This window comes from Brachyistius frenatus, unplaced genomic scaffold, assembly GCF_029030835.1.
Source record: "Brachyistius frenatus isolate BFR_SWC_R1_liver_20210118 unplaced genomic scaffold, ASM2903083v1 Contig_2, whole genome shotgun sequence".
Classification (NCBI taxonomy): Eukaryota; Metazoa; Chordata; class Actinopteri; family Embiotocidae; genus Brachyistius; species Brachyistius frenatus.
The window spans coordinates 9,182,212-9,207,616 of NW_027210601.1; the positions used below are offsets into that span (position 1 = coordinate 9,182,212).

General features: G+C 43.8%; 1 protein-coding gene across 3 annotated transcripts; it reads right to left on the reverse strand.

Moving 5' to 3' along the window:
• Positions 1 to 2,557: 2,557 nt before the first annotated feature.
• Positions 2,558 to 24,635, reverse strand: pals2b (protein associated with LIN7 2, MAGUK p55 family member b). 3 transcript variants are annotated; one of them, XM_069698514.1, is made up of 14 exons: positions 24,550 to 24,635; positions 18,219 to 18,281; positions 15,011 to 15,271; positions 11,627 to 11,727; positions 10,782 to 10,934; positions 8,833 to 8,985; positions 8,299 to 8,526; positions 7,288 to 7,419; positions 7,096 to 7,192; positions 6,714 to 6,782; positions 6,463 to 6,624; positions 6,155 to 6,357; positions 5,371 to 5,499; positions 2,558 to 4,153 (listed from the first exon to the last, which is right to left on the reverse strand). In XM_069698514.1, exons 3-14 carry the CDS (start codon positions 15,141 to 15,143, stop codon positions 3,977 to 3,979), a joined length of 1,737 nt encoding a protein of 578 aa, XP_069554615.1. In that variant the 5' UTR covers positions 15,144 to 15,271; positions 18,219 to 18,281; positions 24,550 to 24,635; the 3' UTR covers positions 2,558 to 3,976. The 3 variants fall into 3 exon arrangements, with proteins under 3 accessions (XP_069554615.1, XP_069554635.1, XP_069554624.1); XM_069698534.1 differs by lacking the exon at positions 15,011 to 15,271; XM_069698523.1 differs by lacking the exons at positions 18,219 to 18,281; positions 24,550 to 24,635 and adding an exon at positions 18,062 to 18,179.
• Between the last annotated feature and the right edge of the window lie 770 nt (positions 24,636 to 25,405).

The following is a 25,405-nucleotide window of genomic DNA, read 5'->3' on the forward strand; positions in this document are numbered from 1 at the left end:
GTTTGGTTCACTAAAGAGTTGATGTTCGCCAAGCTTCTATGGTCTAAATGCGACTGTTGACTCAGGTATTGCCGTGAAAGGGCTGTATCTGCTTACGGTGTCCCCATCCCAAACCACCACCACACAACACACACACACACACACACACACACACACACACACACACACACACCTTTGTCTTAAACTAGCCTTAGATGTACACATGAGGTTCCTATTTGGCCTTAAAAGTTGAACAAAATTATGCACTACAATTTCACAGACTTGACAGAGAGCTCGCTTCCCGTTCAGACACATTTCTTTAAGACTTCGTGCTGTGTCGTTGCCATGTTATCTACCTCCTATGAATGTAGGGTCTGTCCTGGAGTTGTAGTCAAAACTCTTGATTTTCTTTTTTCATTCAAGGAAATCAGACAATCATCTGTAGACTCTTGAAAGATATAAAATATCCCCCCCTTCCCTCCAGCCCCTCCTCTTCATTTGTAGAACTGATTCCAGGACACTCCATTTTTCTTGATGTTTCATTCCCTCATTTTCATTTTATACCTTGTGTTGTTGTTGATTTTTTTTTGTTTTTTTTTGTCATCGTAAGCCATGATGGAGAAGCAAAGTGACCAAAGTCTCTTGGCAAAGCCGTGTGAATTCAAACCTCCCTTCATTTGTCTGTTTTGAGTTTTTACATATATATATATATATATGTATATTTCTCTCTCTATCTCTTTTCTCCCTTATTTAAACCACAACATGCCAAAACTGAATTTGCTGTCATTCCTGTTCTGGTGAGGGTCTTTACGTTGCTGATATAATTTGTTCACATCCACTGCTAAGCTCCTTGTTGTTGTTGTAAAGTCGTAAGCTTTGATTTCTATTTTACATTTCCCTATTTTTTTTGGTAACAATTATGCTTACAGAACACAAGATATGCTGTAAACCCTTTTAGGACATAATGTGAATACGTATCACTTAATATAGTTCACTCTTTGGCTTGACTGTAAGTTGCGTTAATTAATAAAAATGTTTAAAACATTTTCCCTATTGTGTCGTACGGCTTCATGTTTTATTCTCGGGGACTCCCCACTGGCCTCCGCATGCAAGTCAAGTCAATTTGACACGGGCCTGTTCGCAGAGCAGAGCAGCTGTTAATGTGTCTCTTGCAGGAGTTCGGAGCAGGTTTAGTGAAACAGGAACGTGCAGAGTTTTTTTTTTTTTTTTTTAAATGCAGCTGCATCCTGAGGTGGACCCGAGTCAAAAGGAGCGCAGACACGACCAGGCAGGTCGTAAGTTTGCTACCGGCTTATGCGAATGCTGCGAGGTAAAGAAGCACCGAGGCTCTGTAGACCACCGCTGTGACGAGTAACGGCCCATTTATTTATCTGCAGTTCAGCCGAACCTGATCTGTAAATAAAGCAAATGTGATATGAAGTTATGTCTTCTCTACCCAGGTCGATCTATGTGGAAAATGGTAACCAAGGAAACTGGTTTCAACGTTGTCATTTCCCAGTTCAGCTGCATGTCATAAAAGAGAATTACAGCTGGAATTATATCGCCCCGCATGTTGTTGTTGTTGTTGTTTTTATTTTTTATATCATATATCACTATTTGCGATGTTGTCTGTTAACGATTTTTTTTTTTTGTCTCCAATAAACGTATATCCTATTGTTGAATTTTTGCATGACAGATAACTCTTGTCCCCTCAGAGTACACTGCCACATCAATAATCTGTCAAACATATTAACTCATTAATATTCAAAACACTTGTTAGTGGGGACTTGACTTGATCCACTTGATGATGCTGTATTTCTCGCATCAAAAATGAACTGAGGCACAAGTAATAATCAAACAAAGTCTTCCCTGCATTTCAGTTACCATCTATTAAAGGGTCACGCCGCCCAAATTGCACATGTTCTCACTTATCTCTCGTGGTCTGCAGCCCTGCAGAAGCTTTTTTTTCCTTTGGTTAATTCTCAGATATCTCCCACCATGCCAATACCGCAGGTCTTTTTCACAGAAGGGAGCCGTCGTCAGTGTTCGTAGTATCACGCTGTGCTCTTCCCACGACAAGTTAAGACATCTGCTGTGAAAAAAGGACTGTGAAGAGGAATTCATTTACTGGTGCTCTAGGCATCTTTCACTTTCAAGTAATGTTGTTTGGCGTAATCCACATATTTCACTGTGAAATATGTAAATAATCATAATTAAAACTGTTTGTACCAGAAATTCTGGTTATTTTCAAATAACAGAATTTTTGATACAGTTTAACCATCGCGTCATCTGAAGACTCGGGTTCGTTACGCCAATGCTTTTTTGATACTTTCCCCAAAGGAAAATAAACATGTTATTTATAAAGAAGGCAGTCGTCTCAATGTTAAATGTTGTGTCGAGACACGAGCAGCCATAAAATGCTCCTTAAAAGGCCCAAGAGGAACCGGACCACATGGGGATGCATTAATGTCTTTGCCAAAAAAGGAGGTTGATACTCGGCATTATGTAAGTATTTGCCGGTAATTAAACTCATCGGGTTAAAATGTTGTGTATATTATTTAATAAGAAAAGAAGTTGGTGAGATTTATTAAAACTTTATTCATCATAACTTTGCTGATAAAAATGTAAAAACAAATCTGTAGACATGAGGTTGATGTGGAAACACTTCAACAGGCAGTAGGGCTGGCACAGATCCACCTCAAACATACATATTGCAAAGAAGATCCATGAAGAGGTAATTTATTCGTCCTCCTTTTTTCTGAAGTGCAAGACAGGATTCAAACCAAATAAATTAGAAACTGAAACCGCTTCCCCTCTGGCATTTTCAAGTTCTTCACTTGTGGTGAGAAAAACATATGGCAGTATCATACAGTAGTTTTACCATTTGGCTCTGCTGGATTCAAAGTCACATTATTTTCAATTGTAGATTTAACAGTGAATTTCAAACTTTATTTGGAGTCTGATCGGGGCTTTGGCATACTGCAACACCAAAGAGAGGAGAGAGAAGGCTTGTGCCACATTCACACACACACACACACACACACACACACACAAAAGCATCAACAAATTGGCTTACGTAGACGGTAAAGATGACGGGCGTTGACACTGTGACAGTCACACTTCAGACAAACAGACAGGATGATTCAAAACAGAACGGATCACGTGTGACCAAACGGTACACGCTATAAATCACCACACACGCTGACAAAAGAAAACTAGAAAAATAAAAACTAGACAAAATGAACAGACACAGTGTTTGATCTTTGAGAAGTACATTGTAAAGTTTGATTTGTTTCTTATACATATAGTGAGGGAGCTGTGCACAAACGGACCTTTCAACCTCTTTATTTCTGCCCCGTTGATCCCATGGAGAGTGCAGGGCCGGCTACATAAAAACACTTAAGGATTCAGTAGAATGAAGGTGAACATAAAACACAGCTACAGAGGTTGTTCAAACATGGCAATGACGCGTGACACGGATAGTTTCCTTGGACGGAGACTGCTCGAAGGTCTTGTAATCCATCGCCTCTCCTCGTCCTCCTGCTCGGAAGGCGGTCATGAATCCTGTGTCAATGAAGGAACACTCACCAAAACACTTTCAATTCAATTCAAAGGAAACGACTACAAAATAAGACATGGAGCTACAACAATAAATTAATGCAAAAATATGGCCCGAGTACACGACAAGATGTTGTTTTTGATGTTGTTTCATTCTCACTGGAATCCCGCACTAAATAGAAAGATCTTTGATAAAAAGTTATAAAATAAATAAGCACGCTTTCCCTTTGAGTTTTGAGTAGAAAAAAAGTTGCACAGCGTGCAGGCCCAAGAGGAGGAAGAGCAATTAGGTTTCATTAATCATGTTATTTTTGCAGTAGTATCTCTGCCGTCTTCTCCTCTTCTTTGGCCTTCGTGGTCAGAAACACTCACGCACACACGAGCTGCTGAGTCACTGGGACCCTCGCAGCGTGGGCAGTGGAAGCACCGGTGCTGGTCCTCAGTACACCCAGTTCACTGGGACCCACTGGGGTTCACTGCACAGTTGGTCCACGGCAGCCTGTAACGTCTCAAAGGCCTTGTCCAGGTTGTCGTTGACGATAGTCAGGTCAAAGTAGTGGCTGTAAGCCCTCTGGATCCGAGCGCTCTCATCCACCGTCTTCCTCAGGTCCACGTCCTGCAAAGCCCAAAGGACAGCTCCGTTAGCGACGGGCTGTAGACATCAGATACCTCAGACATGTCAGCATTGCTGCACAGAGGAAACTATAACCTTTGTAATTATTTGAAGCTACATCGCTCGATCAACATCGGCACCCGAGTTACTGACGTTTTTGTGACCGCTGGTACATGCGCACTTGCAATTTCTTCTCGCACGTAAAACTTGAGCAGAGACAAAACATCAAATTCTCTGTCAAATTTTTGGCGAACAGAAAGAAGTCGCGAGGAGCCAAATCCAGAGGATGGAGGGGTGAGAATCTACGATATTGTTGTTGTGGGCGAGAAACTCACGCTGTCGTGTTGGAAAACCGTTGCACCAGAGTTCAGATGTCCGAGAACATCACAGCAGAACTCGGTGTTGACAGTCTGACCCTGTGGGTGCATAACCCCACAACTCAAAGAAAACCAACCTGCTTGCGATCCTGACCCGATGTGCCTTCTTCAGTCTTGGGACAGTGATGTCCTGCCCCTCTTGAAACGCGACTGCCTCTCAAAACACCTCACGCTGCTCATTGCTTCATTGCCATGTGCTTGCTGAAGCATTTTAAGGGTCTCTGCTGCTGATTTCCAGAGATTGACACACAAATTTGACGTGCGCCCTCTGGTCATGTACACAAAAAACTCGCAAGCGCACCGGGACCACTGTTCACAAAAGCACGTTTAACTCCGGTGCTGATTTTGATCAAGTGAAGAAACTTGGGAGTGCTTCGTCAGGAAGGTTATAGCTTCCCCGCGCTCGACACACGTCACGGTGCTGGGCACCGTTCACATGCAACATGGGCAGTCTCGGAACCTTTTGATCACAACTCTCATTTTGCCTCAAGATTTTAATGTTTCACTTTGCCACTGATACTTTGCATCAAAAAACCTGTTGAGGCATTTTTCATTCGTCCATTCAGGACAGTGGTACAAAGTAACCGAGGATATTTACTCAAGTACTGCACTTGGGAGCAGTTTTGATGTAGTTTTATTGTTTTTGATAGAGCATTTCACTAACTGGCTTATTTGACTTTATATTTGTACAAAACATTTCAAGTTTATAGTTACTTGAAATTCAACATGGCTACTTTTACTGGCGGTTTAAGGAGAAAATAACTTCATCGGGGTATGGATGGGTCGTTTTCTTTTCTGGGTGGCCATATGTGTCTGTTTTGTACCTGGGAGTTGTTAACCTACCGTGAGCTGCTTAGTTGTGATGCCTGCGTCCACCACAGCTTTGTGCATGGCCTTAAGAGTGTCAAAATCCGGCGCTGCGATGAACACCACGTAAGGCATGAACTCTGCTGTTTTCAGTACCTTCAGCGCCTGAAGAGAGACACAGGAGATGACATTAGTTTCGTCGTCCTAAATCAGCCTCTGTTTAATTCATATAAACATCGGTTCTGTATCGTCCAAAGACATCTGACAAAACTGTCGATCCAATGGCAACAATGTAGCCCGGCTCCGCCCGACTACTGCTCGGTCTCAGTCTTCACTGGGATTATAGTCTGGAGACTCTGTTCACATTAAGGTTTGCTCAGCTGCTTTGAAGGTGGATGAATCAGCAAATAGTGGGTGCAGTTAAGTGCGATGACGTTGAAGTAGTTCCAACAGTGGCGGCTGTGGTAGGGCAACATCCAGTATATATAGTGGATAATGCTGATTGTTCAAATTTACCCGAGGTCTACCCCCATTAGGATGCAACGACAGGAAACAATCTCAGAACGTTGAGTGTTCAACGAGGAGCTCTACAAGCTGCTGCTAGCGAAGAGTGCACTTTTTTTTCTGAGAGATTCGACTCGCTCATTAAAGATACATTGTGCAAGAACAGATGTTTAGTTGCCGAGTGGGATTGAAAGAGGAGCCACTCTCCCTGCTACAGGTGAGTCACAAAGTTACACAGTGGGGCTTTAAATCCACCCTCAACACATCGAACCTTTAATCCTACGTAAAGTTTACTCTCATTAAACCTTTCAGATACCTGAGGGTTGACGTCCAGGATGCAGGTGCGTCCTGTGGAGACCACCTCATGGATGGATTCAATCTTCGTGCCATACAGGTTGCCGTCGTACTCGCCGTGCTCCAGGAACCGTCCGGCCTTCACGTCCACCTCCATCTCCGTCCTTGAGGTAAAGTGGTAGGAGTTTCCGTCCAGCTCGTCATCACGGGGCCTCCGTGAAGTGTCTGAGAGAAGAAGTGAGTCGGTTAAATGTTTGTTTAGTCTTTAGAAACCTTTTTTGTGACGGGATGGGACAAAATTTCGAAATACAAAGTCCAGTCATGGCGTACATGGCATGGTGGTGCCAAAGCGCGTGGGATGGAGGACCATCAGTCGGTTCTTCAGGCTGCGTCGGCCCACTCCCTGAGCACCAATCAGAACCAGTGTCTTTCTCTGGAATGGAGGGACCTTCGCCACTTCCTCATAGATCTGCAGCTCGTGTCTGTCAAACTCTGTTTAAACACAGATTCAACCATGAGTCAGTCACAAAGAAAGGTGATGGACATCAGCCGAGAATCACCTGAGTGGAGGATTATCTGACCTGCGTTCTTGGCCGTCAGATACATCATCTTCTTCTTCTTTTTCCCAGCTATGGTGCCACAAAGGATTCCTACAAGAGAAGACGAGATATAGGACATCTTTGCTGTTACAGCATTTGGCCAGATGGAGGCAGGAGAGGATCATTTTCTGAGAGTTGAAAAATGAACAACCCAGACCTTTTGTGCCATAAATCAGTTTTCAGTGGTGAAAGCTTTAGAGAGCGGACAGAGATCTGGCAGCAAACCAGCTCACAGACTTTGGGCCAAACTATCTTTTCAACATCAGCACAGCTTAAGAGAGAAGCTGGGAACTTGGAAGAGTTTTAGCTCCAAACAAAAGCAAGTATGACATAACACCACCAAGAAAACCATGTGAAGACCCACCTGATCCATCAAAGTCTCTGGGGACAAAAGCTTTCCTCTTCTCCTCCAAGAACTGACTGGGTATCAGTCCGGTGGCACCGGCCACGACATGGCATGCCTGGAAACAGATTTCACATCAGTTCACAGTTAACTTTTTTTGTGATTTTTTTTTTCTGACACTCAGTCCCAGACATTAAATGAAGGCGGGCTCACCTGCCACCAGTTGGGATCCTCTCGGTTGACAATCTGAAGGATGTCGCCTTTCTTGAAGGCCATGCCGGCCTCTCGACATGGGATCAGGTTGTCATTGGCAGGGTCATAGTCGAAGTACGGCCGCACATGCACCTGTCATGAACAGATGCACAGCTCTGAGCCAGTCCAGCAACTATATTTGTATTTATATTTCTGAGGTCATAGGATATTTTCTAAATAAAAAAAAAAAAACCATTGGGTTAAGGTCAGGGCAGAAGAGGCACACAGACATGCTCTGACCACAGCGTGCTGTCTCAAACACTGACACGATGACAGCAGCTCCTTCACACCCATTAACATCCCCGTGTCCCACACTGCACCCGACACAGCTCTTCACGCTGCGCCAACAGCGGAGGCTTTTTGCCAGGAAGGGGTAAGTGCTGTGGCCGATGTATTAGATTAAACAAGCAGCCAGAGGAAGCAATAAAACAAGCCAGTAAAATATACTGTGCAGCCAGTGAGCCCTCAGCCACAGAGCAGGATGTGATGTTGCATTATGTCGCATTCACTTTTAATGCTGTTCACTCAATTTAAGCCTTATAAGCAATTCCAGTTTTATGTCTATTTGTTCAAGATGCATAATGACTTGAGGATTTTTTTTCTTTTCCTCAAGAGTCATAATTGGACAAATAGATCTGTTGTGCACGCACAGGGGAAACTGTCTAAGAATGTCATAAATGACGACTTTCCATATGAGGGGGCAAGAAATTACAGGAAGCGTGTGTGTGTGTGTGTGTGTGTGTGTGTGTGTGTATTTGTAGTGTGTACATGAGATAGAAACAGCTAGTGTGACCTAGATAGCATGTGGAGTGTTATTAATAGGGCTCCCAGGGTTGACATTCCTGCGCAGGGGATTGTGGGAAGGCCGTAGGACAGATCGCTCGCCCAGTGCCACCGCCCAACATCTGCCACTCATTATGTAAGCAGAAGTGTGCGTGCCTGTGTTTACGTTACCGTGTCATGTGTGTTCACCTGTGGGGGTGCTGGAGCGTCTCTGTAGCTCGGGAGGATTTTCAGTGTGATCCCTCCGCTGCAGTCTTTGAGCATCTCCTGCAGCTCCGTGGGATTGTTGCCCACGTCCTTCCCGTTCACTTCCTTGATGATGTCGCCCACATGGAGCAGACCCTGTCTGTCGATCATGCCGCCGTGAAGGATTCTTGCGATGACCAGGTCTTCTTTCTCTACGCGAAATGTCACACCCTGAGAGGAAGAAGAGGGAGCAGAGATGGTGTTTTCCTTTTGACACCCTGTTTTATTCACCTCTACCAACAATCCCACAATTGTGACATCAACTCACAGCCTTAATCTGACCACTCATGCACTCAACCACAACCCCCCTGGGAACACACACACACACACACACACACACACACACACACACACACACACACACACACACACACACACACACACACACACACACACACACACACACACACACACACACACACACATACATAAACACTCACACTCACAGAGACACATTCAGAGTCCGTCTCTGCTTACCAGTGGCTCCCCGGCCTTCTTTCGGATGCCAATCATGCGCACGGCATCGGCCTGCATCAGAGCGCTGTTCACTGCTGCATCATTGGCCATCTCAGCCGGGGGCGGGACTTCATAGCATTTTGAGGCCACCATGTCGTGAGCCTCCAGAAGAGACTGAAGGGAAGAGAGGAGGAGTAATAATGCTTAAAGAAAGACAGCGTAAAAGAAGATAAAGCACATCTCTTTTTCTTTCGTAGGTAAAAAAGTTGAATTTATATGCAATAAAATGCACCATTGTTTAATTCAATTCACTCAGGAATCATTCTCTAATCGTCACATATAATTACAGCAGATGCTCTTTTGGAAAACATAGACCCACATTTAAAATATTTTGAACAAAACTGCAACTTGACATTTCAAGTAAAAACAAATTAGTGATGGCTGCATGATATGAAACATGTTGGCAGAAGATGAAACGATGAAAAGGGACAATTATACACGCAAACAGTCAACTCAAGGTCAGACAGCAGAGAAGAAGCCTCTCATCCTGGTCTCAGTAATTGTCTGATTCGCAACGCTGCCACATCTGTTACACTTGATTTTTAAAAAGTAAAAAATAAATGCACACGCAAAGCTTTTAAAACACAAAACTTGGGAGTCTGAAATGTGCCTTCAGCAGCATACAGTATTAATAAAAAAAAACAATTATCTAATGGCTCAAATCCCAAACATGGATTAGCACCTGAATGTAATCACATAAGTTTTGGTTGACTAAATGTCTCTCTAGCAGCTTTTGTCCAAACCTGATGTTACTTCTTTAAATATCTCACAAACAACGACCACCAACAGCTTCTTTGTGAAGAAAACAACAAGTCTGTCAACTCACACACTCGATACGTGATGTAATATCTGTTTCCCTTTCCAACATAGCCTGACCGTCCCTTCCTCCCCATCTCTCTCCCTCAGTAGGTCAGCAGGGTCTTATCTTTCAGCTTACAGCACCGAGGGCTCTGATTGGTGCAGAGGCTTCGCTGGGCTCAGAAATCGACCTCCTATTAACACTAACCTCTTATTGGATGGAGGTTAGTGTTCTACTGATGCATGACAACGGGATCCAAAGCATCCGATCTGTGCTACTGTAACTACAGTCAAAACATGACAGGTGCAGGCTGAGTTTAAAACTCAGTGTATGGCAAGACATCCAAAGACAATGATACAAACAAGTCTTGAGTTCACACATAGTGCATATACTGTAACATAGTATGATTGTTCTGGTATTAGGTTTTCTCAAAAAAAAAAAAAAAAGAGCAAAGGAACCCATTAGATGGAAAAGGCACAAGACACAGAGCTACTCTGGACTACAAGGTCAGTAGCTAAGTCAAAAAGACAAAAATAGAGGTGATAAGATACAATATTCAGATGTATATACACAATCTAGTAGAAGAGGGGTTAAAGTGAAACATAACTTTTCTGTTCTGTTTGTAAGAGAAGACCCCCTACTGCTTGAGACAAATTCAGTCTGTGGCGGGCTGTCCATGCCAGAGGGATGACTGAAGAATGATTGGTTCTGTCTGTTAACAATGCTTCTGTGATCAATAATGCAGCTACGGAGCGTGCATTTAGTTTTACCAATGTATAATTTGGAGCAGGGGTCTCTCAATGTTAGACAGAGTTAGTGACCTAATTTTATCAGTGATGTGTTTTCATTTTGGCCAGAAAAAAGGGGCCCTTGGCTTCATTTGAATTGATTTTGTGAACTGGCTGTTGGCTTAATTACTGCCAATAGAGAGCAGCAAAATTAACATTTATTTATTGTATGAATCAGTGGTATTAAATTCAAAGAAGATGCACTAATATAATATTTGGTTTACAATATTGTCATATGTACATTACTTCAGTTGTCTAGCAGTACGATTACTTATAGAAATCATGCGTGTTTTGGCCTCTTCTGACTGTTTGTTTTCACTCGCCTGGAAGTGCGGCTCCTGGAGGATTCTCGACAGCTCGGCAGTGCTGTCATCTTTAACCTTGAGGTTGCTGATGTCGCCCAGGATGTCCGTCACCAGCTCCACATTATTGTCCTGCACCGCTTCCAGCTTCACCTCCTCCAGCTGCTCGTGAGCCTGGCAGAGACAAAGACGCTCAGGGAGGGGATGCTCCTCACAGACGTTGTAAGAAGGCAGGTGCCTGTCATGTCCCTGTCTGTGTGTTAGGATTTACTTGGGTGTGTAAAGACCGAATGAATGGAGGTGAGTTATGTCGAGTACGAGCAATTGCTGACATTGGATGTAGTGCTGGGATATTGTTTTGCTCTGTAAGCAAGCCACTGTGAAAAAAAGATAGAGAAGTATTTGTTTATGTCTAGTCATCTGTCATTTCAACTAGTTCCACCTGTGCAGGGAGCAGTTGAACAGTGGAAAATGACAACAGCCTGTCTGACAGGAGCCATAGCTGTCCTCCAACTGAACTCAGTGCTCACTAGACTTTAGACAGCAGTGAAGATGTGTGTTTGAGAAAGAAGCTTGTGTTCATAAGTGCTGCAAAACATGCACTGTCTGTAAAAAAAAAAAAAAAAAAAAAAGCACAGCAATGTGAAGCAGTATCTTTTTCTCACTGACCGCCTGCATTGTCTTTAGTGTGCTGAGACAGATCACGTTGTGTTAGTCAAAGCCTTCAGCACCTCAGTCAGGTGAAGCAAAGCGCTGCTTGGAGCAGGAGGTGGGTGGGCGGGGCCTCAGAGCTGGCTGGTGGTTAGTTTTCTCACTGCTGCTCACCCTGGGCTATGTGTGTGCGCTACCTTAGCCAGGGAGCGTACCGTGGGACTTTCCATGATGCCGCGCAGGAAGAGCAGGTCGATGTCTTTGGCGCCCGTGGAGGTGGGCAGCTCACCCACATTATCCAACACCTGCTGCATGGCTGGACAGATGGGGTGAGACGCCAAGATGCAGTCACAGAGAGAAAGGGAGAGATAAGATAAGGAGTGTGAGCCAGGCGTGAAAGTCATTCAAAGCATAAACACACAACGTTGTTAAAGGTACAGCAGCAGCTGAGAGAGAGAGAGAGAGATATATACTGTACACTACTAAGCCCAGCTCTTCATTTCACTTCAATTCAGGGATAATTTCCTTCTGTAACAAAAAACTAAAGTTGAGACTTCAATTGGACATGTTTTCAGTCCATTCACTTTACATACAAAGTTCTGTACTCTAGATACACAACCAAGCACCCCCAAAATATGAAAACCTGTTTATATGCAGTTTTAAAACAGTTTAACTTCAGATTTAAGACTCAGTCCTCAGATTCCCACAAGACCCCGCAGATATTCTGACAATGCAGGGACGCACTAAAAACTCAGCGAGTTAAATGCTGCCAGGTGTTTGAAGGAATCTGAACAAATGAATTTTGCCAAGTCTTGTATCCCGTGAACACAAACAGAGGGAGGCAGAGGTGTAGACTGTAGGTAGCTAACTCCCTAATGCTAGGGTCTCAAAGCCCATCTAAGCCCATTTAAGACACTTAAAGCCCTGGGAACACGTGTGTGTGTGTGTGTGTGTGTGTGTGTGTGTGTGTGTGTGTGTGTGTGTGTGTGTGTGTGTGTGTGTGTGTGTGTGTGTGTGTGTGTGTGTGTGTGTGTGTGTGTGTGTGTGTGTGTGTGTGTGTGTGTGTGTGTGTGTCTCTGTGTCATTATACACTTATGTGGGTGTTAAGCATGTCCCGTCAGCACTATGATTTCTCTGTATTTTGCTCCACTACTAACCTGTTATTACTCCTCAAACCTGAGTCCTGCTCTATGTCATCAAGTCAAGTCATGCTCTATAACTTCTCTTTAGAAAAAAGTGGCACACGCAATATTATTGCCTTAAAAATACAGTTATTTATTATGCTTTTTTTTTAGCTTTCCCTTTAAAGAAAACAAAACACATTTGGATTTAATCTGTGGAACATCATTTTACGTAAGATAAGTTGTTACATAAGTAAGTATAAATATGTAACAGAAAAAAAACATGTATCAGTCATTCTTCATACAAACGAAAGTCATCTGACTCTAAGAAAGAAGAGAGTGAGATTGGTACAAAACAATTGGTCTTTCAGGGGAGCAGAGACCTCTGTGGCTTGATCACCACGGAGCACCGACAGACTGCATAAACAGCAGTCCATGCAAAAAAAAAAAAAATAGACCTTAAATATTTATGATCCTCCTAAAGAAGGACAAATTGGGGAGGGAGGTTAAACACTGCATTGCAGACTACTGAACCTGTGTAACTACGAAGCATAATATATTTACCGCATGACAACGCAGTCTCACAATCTAAAGCGCAGTGTGGATATACAGCAGATAGGATGTATGAACGTGATATTTAGTGCCCGCAGGCACCACACACAATCTGTCAGAGCAAAGCTGTAATTGGAGTTAAGGCATCCGTGCGCGCGCGCACACGCACACACACACACACACACACACACACACACACACACACACACACACACACACACACACACACACAAAATCAGAAACAAGTGCTGGACCACCACCTTCAGTTCAGTTCACTTAGGATTAGTCATGCAATAATATTTCACATGTACACACAGCAGCTTCTCTGAGTTTTGGTAAATCTAGCGTGTACAAATAACTTCTGAGCCATTTCCAATGACTTTAAGTACTGGAACACCTCACACCGATACACATCACAGGCACAGCTAGATCCTGTTGTATATCCAGATTTTTCTGTTTTTCTGTGTTGACCTTTACCCGCCACCGTATCACTGTGTCCTCGACCACGGGAATGTTTGCTCATCCAAAACCGCCCCCTGCTTATGTGTACTTATGTGTACATTACTCATCCCAGCAAGAAACCACAAAGCTTTCTATCCAGTGACAGACAGGAGATTAACTGAGGCCTCCTACCTGAAGTGTCGATAATATTGTAAAATACAGAATAACATGGAGATATGGCCATTCAATAGTCTCTGCAGAGTCTGGCCTCAGTAAGTTGTGAAAGCTTTAAGTCACTGAGAGATGTGTGTTTTTTTCACAGCCGATTTATTCATTTAAATAATGAATCACTCTCTTTACCTGCTTCTAATTCCTCCCTCTGTGGCTCTCTGATTTGTCTGCAGTCTCTCTCACCACCTAACCGTTGCCTCTGTACCTACACCTACCGACGCGGATGTGCACTGAATGCCAATGCAGCAGCTCACTGCTTTAAAATTCCTGCCTCCTTCTTTTCCGTCTCCAAGAAAAACAAATCCCAGGAGAACAGACCAGGCCACTTGTATTATATGTGGTATTATTATTTTTGAGCTCGTGAGATGAAGATCAGAGGAGCACAGCGACTGACACATCGTCCATAACAAACTATATTTCAGTGTATTTCTTCAGTGTCGTGCAGGTTAAGAATCGAACCACCTCCAGGGAAAACAGGCAACTCTCACACCTAAGCTCCTTCAAACCAGAGCTTCCCAACCAAAGTCACTTTTATCCCAGGCGGCACTCTGAAAGACTACTTTGAAAGAAATACAAATTACCTTCGAAATTCATATGTTGAGTGTGTACATGTAACCTGAACACTATCTGTTAGGACTGAGATTTTCTGAAAACTAGTTGGCAGAGAAGCAGGACGGTCTGAACGGTAAGTTTAAAGTAATGCATCAATGGGTGAAACAGTGAGCTGTCTTGAAGATGAGTGGTTAAAATAGAATAAAAGTAATAAATAAACAGTTTAAATAGTTAAAAGTAGTGGACAAGCAGTGGAAACACTTGGCTAAAACCTTTAGCTGATGGATAAAAGGTCAAACAGTTGGTGGATGAATGGATGAACCAGATGCAAAATGAAAGCAAAAATAGTTAAAATTGTTTATTAAAGCTGCTATAGTTGAAATAGCTAAATGATAAATATCTAAAAGATGAGTGGAAAGCTTTTACTGAATGGCAGAAATATATATTCAAACACAACTAAATCAACTGAAATAGTGATAGTTACTTTAACATAACATTTTTGTAAATGGTTTAAAATGTAATTCTGTGAAGGGGAACATACAGCAAGTTAATCAGACAGGTTGACAGTTGGAAACAGCTGCTCTAAAGTAATGTCAGGTTATTTACATCTCAAATTGAAAAATCTGGCCATCACATCACTCTGCATATCTCTCTATTTGTCTGCATATGTGACAGCTCGCTTCTTCCTCCTCCTTTCCTCACCTCCAGACGTATCTGCTCCCTGGGTGGACCGCACAGCCGGGGGCCCCTCCACGCCAGCCTGTCCCGGGGGCGTCACCTCCTCCTCCTCCTCCCGCGCCCCATTAGGGCAGGAATCGTCCATAGCTGTGACCATCGCCAAGCCCTCCTTCTTCCTCCCTGCTGCCACAAGTATGCTAAAGGCTAACCGCTAGTAAACCACCAGCAGGTCTGCAACTATGTCTTCTGTCCTCCGGTCTTGTCTTTTCTGGCACTGTTGACCCTCTGGACGCACGAGAAAAAAAAAAAAAAAAAAATAAAAATTCACAGAGAGTACAGAGGAGAAAGAGAGGGTTGAGGACAGAATGAGAGAAGAGACACAAAGACCCAACAATAGAATGGGATTAAGATCAGAGGATGATAAAGGACGAGGGGGACAGGGGAGCGAGGAAGAAGAGGAGGAGGAGGGAAGATGAGGGGAGAAATTTAAGAAGAAAGGAAAAGTGGCTGATGTATGGATAAGTTCAGGTAGACAGGCATGAAAAGAGACGGAGAGAAGTGGAGCGCTGGATCGCGTACACAGATGTGGACGTGCATTCAGTGCTTGTCAGTCCCCTCCCTCCACTCTGACTTTAATACCTTCCCATACTACCCCCACCTCCTCCTCCGTTGATAACACACACACACACACACACACACGCACACGCACACGCACACACACACACACGCACACGCACACACACACACACGCACACACACACATACACACACACATAATCCTCTACCACTGGGCTTGCTTGAGTACCCCTCCTCTTGTATCCCCACCCAAAATCAATTTACCCCTCTAGTCTAGACAGAGGCACAGAGGCACACACACACACACACACACACACACACACACTGGTTGAACGTGTCATTATGTAAGTAATCTTACATAAGTGTTACCGAAGGGGGCCCGACCCTACGTTTCCATTCTTTTCTCTCATTCACACTAATTCTGCTCAGGGTTCAGGCAACCCGCTGCTGCGATGTGCAGAAACTCTCAGCGTGTGCAGATTGTTCTCGTACATTTTCCCTCAGCGGTCGTCCAAACTCCTTAAAACCTCCTCATTCTAATGGGAGCTTTTTTTTCTTTCTCCAATTTTTTTTTTTTTTTCCCCCTCAGCCTTTCATCCTCCTTGAATGAATGTGCCCTCACCACCTCACTTCTCGCTAAATCAGTCGACTCGAGGCGCTGACAGGATTATGCACATTTTTGGGGGCTGCAGTTTGAGCTGCTCCGCCCCTGAGCTGAAATACTTCTGGGCAAGCTGCTGGCTGCATGACTATTTCTGAACAGAAAGCTTGTCTTCGTATATTATCTTCCCTCAGTGTCTCATTTTATAAGGGATGATGGAAGTTAATCATTGTTACGCAAAGAGTACATGCGTGAACAGATCCCAGCAAGGCACTTTTGAATATGAAGGCAACAAGTCTGCAGCCTTGCTCGCAGTTCTGTGAGGCCGTAGTTTTAACGTACACAAAAAAATGCCTTATTAATGCTGAATAACACCCGCAAGGATCGACTGATTTAACATTACTACCCGTCTTCACCTATCAAACACCTCATTAAGTCACAGGAGGCTATGCTATCACTATGAACGCTATGCTGTGATTACTAATGTTGCTTGTAGCTAAGTGTAAATGGAGATCACCATGGATATCCTCGACCATGTTTTTATAGAAATTGCTATAATAGTTGTTGAAACCAGTTTATTACACACCAAAAATGTCAACGTCATGATGGTGCCGGATTAAAAGTCACCAAAGTCAGAGGGCTTCATCCTCTAGGGCGACGTGGTTGTGCACACTTACATGGCAATTGAGTAGTTGTTGAAATATTTTTGTCTCAACCAGTGATGGACCAGCTGATGTAGGATAGGCATTCTTAGAGCTGCACCACGAGTTACAGCTGAGAAACAACCAGCCAGAAAATGCCTTAAATCAATGTAGACTTGAGTGCTCTATCAAAGTCTTGAGATACTGTCATATTTCTTCAGTTGCGATATCAAGACCGAAATAAAAATGAGAATAATCTAGAACAGGCTCCTCCCCTTCAGCATCTATCAAGCTCCTCCCACAGCGACACAGCTGTGCCAGGCTTTAATCCCCCCCCCCCCCGCCTCTCCCTGCCACCCATCCTCAACGCCACGAGTCAACCCCTCCCCCAACTCAGGAAGCGGGATTTTAATCTGGCCACGAAAGCACGGGATTACAGAATCTCTCTCTGCCTCTCTCACCGTGTCTGCTGTTCAAACGTCTGCAGTGTGACACATGGCCTGGTTCAGCCACGGTCCAAAAGGCCCGTAACAACTCACTGAATCACTGCCACGGACTGAAGACACAGATTCTCCCTTTTAGCCAGCAATACACCGCTACAGTGCATTTCTCCCACTGAATTTCAGGCAGCTCTCGTTCGGTTGATCGCACAGACAAGTCTCTCCTCTAAAATGTCGACCGAATTGTCTTCCTTTAGAGAGTTAGAGGAAGAGCAACGATTTCACAGAGTTCGACTGAGGCAGAACAGCTGCATGAGAGGAAAACAAGGCACCAGGCCGTAAGAGAGCATCATGGAAACACAGATGGCATGAAAACAACTGCTCACCAGGTCGTAAAATGAATACGATTTTACAACGGTTTATTAAAACAATCGATTTATGGTTGATGATTAAACTAATTTTGGGAATAAATAGCCTCTTAGTAAAAGCACACTGGTATTTTAAAAGGCAAGAGAAGTTTGTAGAAGAAATAACTGTGATCAGCATGTGAAGCCTTGAGTCTGACAAATATTATACATCAGACTTAACCAGTTATGACAAAAATATAATGACACCCAACAATAGCAATAACATTTAAAAAAAAAAAAAAAAAAAAAGAAGACCTTTCTGCCAATCACAATAAGGTATGATTGAAATTTAAATGTCCCACTTGTAGATTAATGTTATTGCAGCCCTTTCAAGTACAGAGAAAACTTTGTCAAAACCGAAATCCGTAAAGACATATATAAACACACAAGAAAACTAGCTACTTCCTTACTTCTTTAAAAGTCAAGGTTTTCTGACTGACCAGAGTTCAGGGCATCCTCGCTTCAAAAGCAGGCAGTTCTCCCAGTGTCGTGACAAAAATCACGTTAGCATGCAAAAAAAAAAAAAAATGTTTGCTGCAGGTCTTCAGTGAGTGAAGTTGTGTTTACCTATGCCAGTCGGTGTAGCCCAACCCGAGTCCTACTGGCTTCTCATCAGTCAACTGCAAAGACCTGGAGAGAGAAGAAGAGGAAGAGGAAGAGAGGACGGTATGTGTGAAAGTTCCTGATTCTCGTCCTTACATGCCATGAATATTCAGCTCTACTTTCATGCCTGCACACCAGTTTTCATCATTTCTCACGTACGCTTACTTGAGCATTCAGATACATACTCTTGCTTATCCCTCACACACACGCACGCACGCACGCACACACACACACAATGAATGACTCCCATTTCCCCTGTGGATTATCTGTTTCATCTATCTATGTCATCCCTGCCTGTAGAGATTGGAGTCTCGTCCGCAGGCTGAGGCAGTTGTTCTTTCAGGGCGATGCACATAGTCATCCCGGACGATTGATCGTCCTCAGCTATTCGAGGATGTCTGCATCATCAGCTGGCACTGAGCCATCAACGTAGTAAATGGCCACTATTCTCTGAAAGTAATGACAAAGCAGTATGCATTCACTCCCAGGAAGACTTCCCTCTCGGTATCACACAAACACACACACACACACACACACACACACACACACACACATGTCGCTCGACCCCTTTGTGTGTATCACAGATTTACCAACATCTCCGGTTAATGTGAATTTACTGCAGTTTTTTCTGGATCTTGTTCGTTGATTGTCTGTAGAATTACTGATGCAGCATCTATTTCAGGAAGAGCTTTGGGTAACAAACCCCTCTTTCATTGTTTGTCCATCAAAATATATGAATAATAGCAGCAGTTATAGAAAAAACTGCTATCGGAATAAGAGGACAAAGAGGAGCACTAAAATCTTGGTAATTTTTTCCATCTACAGAGTCGACAACAGACCACGTCTACTGATGAAGAACATGAACCCTGAAAGACAGCTTCAAAACAAGCAAGTAAGTCAGTGGACATTGAATTAAAACGAGGATTGTTTTCAAGGTCAAGAATGAAATGTCGGGTTCAAGTGGTTAGAATTACTTAGAGAAATGGATTTCTACATCAGCCTCAGAACCGCTGTCTCCAAGGCCATTACCTGGCTCCTTTTTCTCCCGTATCTATTCTCAAGTGACTCTGAATGACTCTAAAACATAGACAGAGCAAAAGGACTCCTCTCCCTGGCGACGTCCTCTGCCCCACTGTGCCATGTTTAAAACATTTGTCCAGAAAAAGGCAGTCTGGCAGTGCTAAACCCATTCATGCTGCCCTGAATAGCCATTGTGAAACGGACCATTAGGGACTGTAAACCAGCAAAAAAACAAAGGAATGCAACAATGAAATATTACAAATAACTGATGCCCACATCCACCGCAGAAACAGTTGAGAAACATTTCATTCAGCTTCCTTGGCTTTCTGTGTTTCTTGCGCCTCGAGCTGTGAGTAGAGTTTGAAAGATTGTTCAATAAAAGTCAGTTTACCTGCTCACTCGGAGAGTAAAAACATCTATAATGTCCTAAAACTTAATATATTCTTTCAGACGCACTGCCCACTTGACCTTTGACCTTGAGCTGCGCTCCTCTTGCATAGTCGAAACAGTTTCCAAGTGACAAAAGGTGATTACAACACAGAGACTCTACTCATTAGTATTATCACTTTTTGCTGCACTGGGCTCTTTTCATTTATCTTTCTCCAGTTAACTGATCCTTCACTGAGAGAAAGAGAGAGGGTAAAGGGTCAATTCATTACACAACGCAGATTACAATCAGGAGCAGCATGCTCATTGGAAGTGAAAGATATCCCTTGGAAGAATGTTAATGGAGGCAAAGCCACTCGCAAATTCCTCAGCAAATCATCCACACCATGAAGTAGAGCCAAGATGGACCAATCAAAGGTCGTAACGGGGAGGGAGGAGGCAAAACCTGAGAAGGAAAAAAAGACGGAAAGGATCACAGATGGATTATTAGAGGAATATGTAAAAATGGGCAGAGGGAGAAGGAGAGTTTCAGAGCGAGTCCAGGAGGAGATTGTGTGCATGAGAATGAAGAATAGATTAAAAAAAAATTAAAAAGCACATTGGGAGTTTTGAAGACGAAGAGAAAGGGTGTTCAATCCTTTAAGATTAGACTGAGTTGTGAGGAAAGCCTCTCAAGTCCTGGGAGGATGAGAGGAAGCGAGGGAAGAGATGAAAGAGTCTGGAGTGCAAAGAGTGGCTGCTGATCACCTTGGTAATCTGTTTCTAGACAAGTAACTATAGGTCGGCGAGTGATAACAGCAGCAGCTAAAAAGCTTTTGTATCTGAATGTCCATGAGGACTTGCATGTAGAATAAATGTGGTGAGATTTTTGCACGCATTTATTTACATGTAACGAAGCGTGTCATCTCAAGAACAAGGAAGTGGGTTTTGTCGTGAATTCGGTTCGGTCGATCTTTCTCACACGCCCTGTAGTTTGAACTCCTCTGATGTTTTAACACCTCTACTGTCAGATCCTCTTCCCTCCTCTCGGGACAGAGGAGGAAATAAATATATATATATATATATATATATATATATATATCACAGAAAATGGTCATTTGCAATCCTGGCTGCCATTGGCAGCCTGTATGAAAAAGATGAGCCAACAAAAGCCCGCTGAATGCCCCTGGTTGACAAGCACTCAGATGATGGACAGCTCATGGAAGAGGGATTATGGGATGGGGAGTGGGAGGGGGTGGATCAGATCAGAGGGTTTGTTTTTGTACAAAACATCAGTGCCGTCTCAATTGTAAACGCAGGCGCGCGTTTGTGTGTGTGTGTGTGTGTGTGTGTGTGTGTGTGTGTGTGTGTGTGTGTGTGTGTGTGTGTGTGTGTGTGTGTGTGTGTGTGTGTGTGCGTGTGCGTGTGCGTGCATATGCGCGCTAATAAAAGGCACAGACAAACACATTTAATTCCCCCAGGTCTAGTCACGCTATCGGGGAAATCTCACTCTACCGAAGACTTCGTGTCCCAGTGAGCATATTTTGTAAATTATAGTCTCAGATGGAGCACAGTGCTACACCCCTCGGGGTCATGAGTCACAAATACACACACAGTGTCTGGCCCATAAGGCATCCATCCTGGAAGGACCATTCAATTCATCTCTATATACTCTCCACCCTTATTCTGCGACCCCCCCCCCCCCCCGGGCTCCGCGCTGCACGGGGCTCTGAGAGCAGCCGTCACTCTCAGTTCCTCTCAATGACTTGAGAATCACAAAAGAAGCCAGCGAGCTCTGTCCGGCCCGCGAGTCCAGATGTCACTTCAAGTGGCGGATTTCAGGGGCAGCAAAGGGCAATTTGTAAACTTTCTTGAGCCCTGAGCCGCGGCGCTCCCGCTGTGTAACTCCAGTATGGTAGAAAGAGCTCGCGGGGCATGAGATATTCAAGGACACAGTGTGTACTTGAGGACACGTGTGTGAAATGACTAGCTATTCATACAGCCACTCGCCTTCCACAACCAACCCCATCCTGTCATGCCTCTCACCCATCATCCTCTGCCTCCAGACAAACCCTATGTAGGTCACTCCATGTGTTAACATAGCCGTTAATAAGAGGATTACACTGCTACTCCTGAGATGGCCATCTTGGCAGATCAATATCGGCACAATATTTATCATAACTATGTTTTCTAACCAGCCATCGCTCTGTTGTTGCAGCTCTTGATGTGGCTGTAAATAAAAAGTTGATTAAAGACGCTTTTTCCCAAATGATGACAATGCAGCTTTAACTTTCTGCTGATTCATGCTTCCCTCTGCTCCTCATTTGGACACTGATATCTATATTTCCACCATTTAAACACAATACATTTCTGCATCAGTGTGCGCATCGTCAAAAATGACCTCCATTTCCCTCGTTGGTGATGTTCCAGCTGGTGGGATGCGTGCGCTTTGCCACGCAGCTTTGGATGATATAATTACACAGCTCGTCAGAACCCTTCAGCGCTGAACACGCAGCGATCTTAATAACGAGCTCCTTGTGACATAATCTAAACGGCCACATGGCCGTGCCTGCTTCTTCTCAGCCTCTCTGCGTCCCCTGCCTCCTGTTACTGATCATTAGTATTGAGGGAAAGAGGGGGCTGGGATGGGTATAAGGAGTAGTGATGCAACGGCACTTAACATGATTGCAAAGTTTCAAGAAAACGGACGCTGTGTGATGTTGGATGGTTAATAAAAAAAAAACTAGATGTTATTGGGAGAGAGGGGGGAAGAGATGAGGAAAATCAATGAGTTTGTTTTGTCAAAACTTTTGAATATTGCCAAGAATTGTGGCCAAATGTAGTTTGGTTGTAGACCGAGGGCTACAGCCTGAGCTACAACTGAAGCTGCTCCAGACAAAAGGAATGAGACTTTGATCTGGTTTGCTCACATCATGACCTTATATGATGTCAGCGCACATGAGTTTCCAGAGGAAAATCTTTTGGTGAACTCACCTCCATGCTTATTCTGCCATCTTCCCTTCTTCATCAAGTTTGTGTAGCAGAATTACAGATCATTTCTTGAATCAAGTCAATAACAGATAAAAGGAGACGTTGTAAAACCAAAATGTAATGTGTATCCGCAGTGGTGTGCCCCTTTAAGACCTTAGTGATTGATGAAATCTGGTGAATCAGCAGTGTACTGCAGCAAAACTTGCCAAAGACGTTAGTCTTCACTTGGCTGCACATTTCTGACACAAAGTTCTCTTCAAAACGACGTTCCTCTCTGTATAAAGCAGGTTATTAAGTTGAGTAGTTTCTTGCAATTAGCTCATGATAACTGTTGTGTGTTTAGAGCAGGGAGGTGAAGCCATGGTGCAGGGCAGGGAGGCTTGATCGTAGTCGTTGTGTCGATGACAGCCCTCTGATACATGTGCTGTCCATAGCTGGGAGGTTTGAGTCACTCCAGTTTCTCCAATCCATTTCTCTCTTCCTCTCGCTCGCTCGCTACTCTTCCTCCTCTTTTTCTGTACCATCCCTCCTATAGCTGTGTATGAATAATAGAAAAGCCGAGGCTTCCGAGTGTTGGACTTGGCCTCTGGGTGGCTCCCTGACAAGTCCAATATGTTCCAACATTGCAGGCAACTGTTTAACTTGAAATACAGGTTTTCTTCTGCTGACAGGAAATAAAATATGGATATGTGGGCTGAGGAGTCTGATTACTCCACTTACTTCAGAAGAACAATAAAGGTCATCCTTAGATTCATCAAATCTGATTAGAGTTAGAGGGAAGAAAGAAGGACACATCAACTCTGGTTTCAATGCTGCAATATGCATGTTGCCTCTGTCAGTGGTCTGGCGGGCTCTAAAAGCCCCTCCCGGGACCGATCCCCAAGGATGTTGCGTATGTACATGGGCTTCCCTCAGCCCGTGCCCGAGGCTAAACTGCTTATAAACCTTGCCAAGTGACCCTGTGCTCCTCTGAGTAAGGAAGTCCCGAGATTCATTGAGTCTGTTGTGATGTGTAGGTGGTTTTATGTTTCGATTAAGTGCTCACACAAAGTGGTTCTGACATTGTGTTAGTGCGCGATTATGAGATGATGCACTCCTACATTTCAGTGGAGGACAAAAAAATAAAAATCGATAGGACCGTCTGGCTGCGCCTCCGGTCGGCCAGCCTGTGCCAAGCCACCAGTCTCCCCTTCTCCGCTCTCATTCAGTGTACAAACCAGGGTTTATATGATGTTTGTTGTCAAAGTTTTTATAGTCAACAATATAATTAAGATGTCATATCTGGTGCTGACATTACTTTATATGACTTGATGTCACAGTAAAACTGCGCACTCTTGTTTCTTCTCTCACCACTCTTTGCTGGTAGATGTTGCAGTATGTCATTTCGGGACATTGCTGCCTTCAAAGCTCCTCATCCTGTCAGCGGTATAACCTGCGGCTCTTCCCTCTGATCTCCCTAGTCATGGATCGACGCCACGGTTCTGACGCACGGCCACATCCGTGCGCTTGAACCGTGCGCCAGAACCGTGCTAAACGCCTGCGCTGTTTTTGGCGTGACCTAACGAGTGTACATTCACACCGATCTCGCCGCACGTGCGGCCATTTTTTTGTTACCCATCCGAGCCATTGTGGCGTGCGCACACTTACGAATACGACCCATCCGCTGTGTACCTTCCTCGTGATATGCGGGAAAAGGGAAAGGACGCGTCGGGGTCCACAAAAGGCGCCCAAAGCAAACTGATATGTGCGTGAACAAAGCTTGTCCTGACAGCAGAGCGGGCTCTACAGAGGACGGACCTCTCCTTCTGTCAAACTCTTAACTGCTGCACCTCAAACACGGCGAAGTGTCTTTGTCTCCCAGTTGATAAATGAATTCAAAATCTCTACATTTCCAATGCGATCACGAGCCGTGACTTACCTGTGAATCGTTCGTGTGAGTCCACCGACCGTCCCGGTTGGACATCCAGACCCCCCTCAGCTGTCTGTCCTGGTCCCGCAGCAGACTACCAGAGAAAACGATGTCAATCAAACCGACACGCCCCGCCTCCCCACTGACGTCACACTGCCTATACCAATGGCAGCTGTGGTACAACCCTCGCTCTGTAATCATTGTAGACTATAGTATTTTCATTTGGACACAACGTGATGCACACGTCCATTGACTTAAATACAGTTGTATCATCATTTCAAATACACGTGACTATAGATGTCAACACAGTCAACCACAGAAAAGTACTTTAAAAGTCTATGAAACGCTCATTAGCTACTATCATAAACCCAACACACTTGACAACAGCTAGTTTAAGCAGAAATAACATGTTGCCTAAAATAACAGGTTACTAGAGATTAGAAATAGGAAATGGTCATTCAAATTAATTTTTGAGTGTCATACCGAAATAGTAAATTATTTACTATTTCATTTATGTGTTGACACAGTTACACAGTACAGTCACAAGTTAAAACAATGTGACCATTAGCACAACTGCCATGCCAATTTAATTAGGCTAATGGGTTTTAAAAATCACATTCAGGTATAACCTATAAAAAGAAGCTTTTAGATTAACAGTTGCAAACTAAAATGTTTGAGCAGTCTCATTAAGTGTTTGCACCTTTTTCTCATCTATTTTTTTGTTTTGTTTTTAATGTTCTCTAGAGATAATGAACCCTTTTAACTGGGAGGAAGCAAGACAGAAAGCAATGAAGAGGTGGATATTTCAAGTCTTCACTTTCAGTGACCAGGTGCTGTGTTATTAATAGCTGGGTTTAAAACTTGT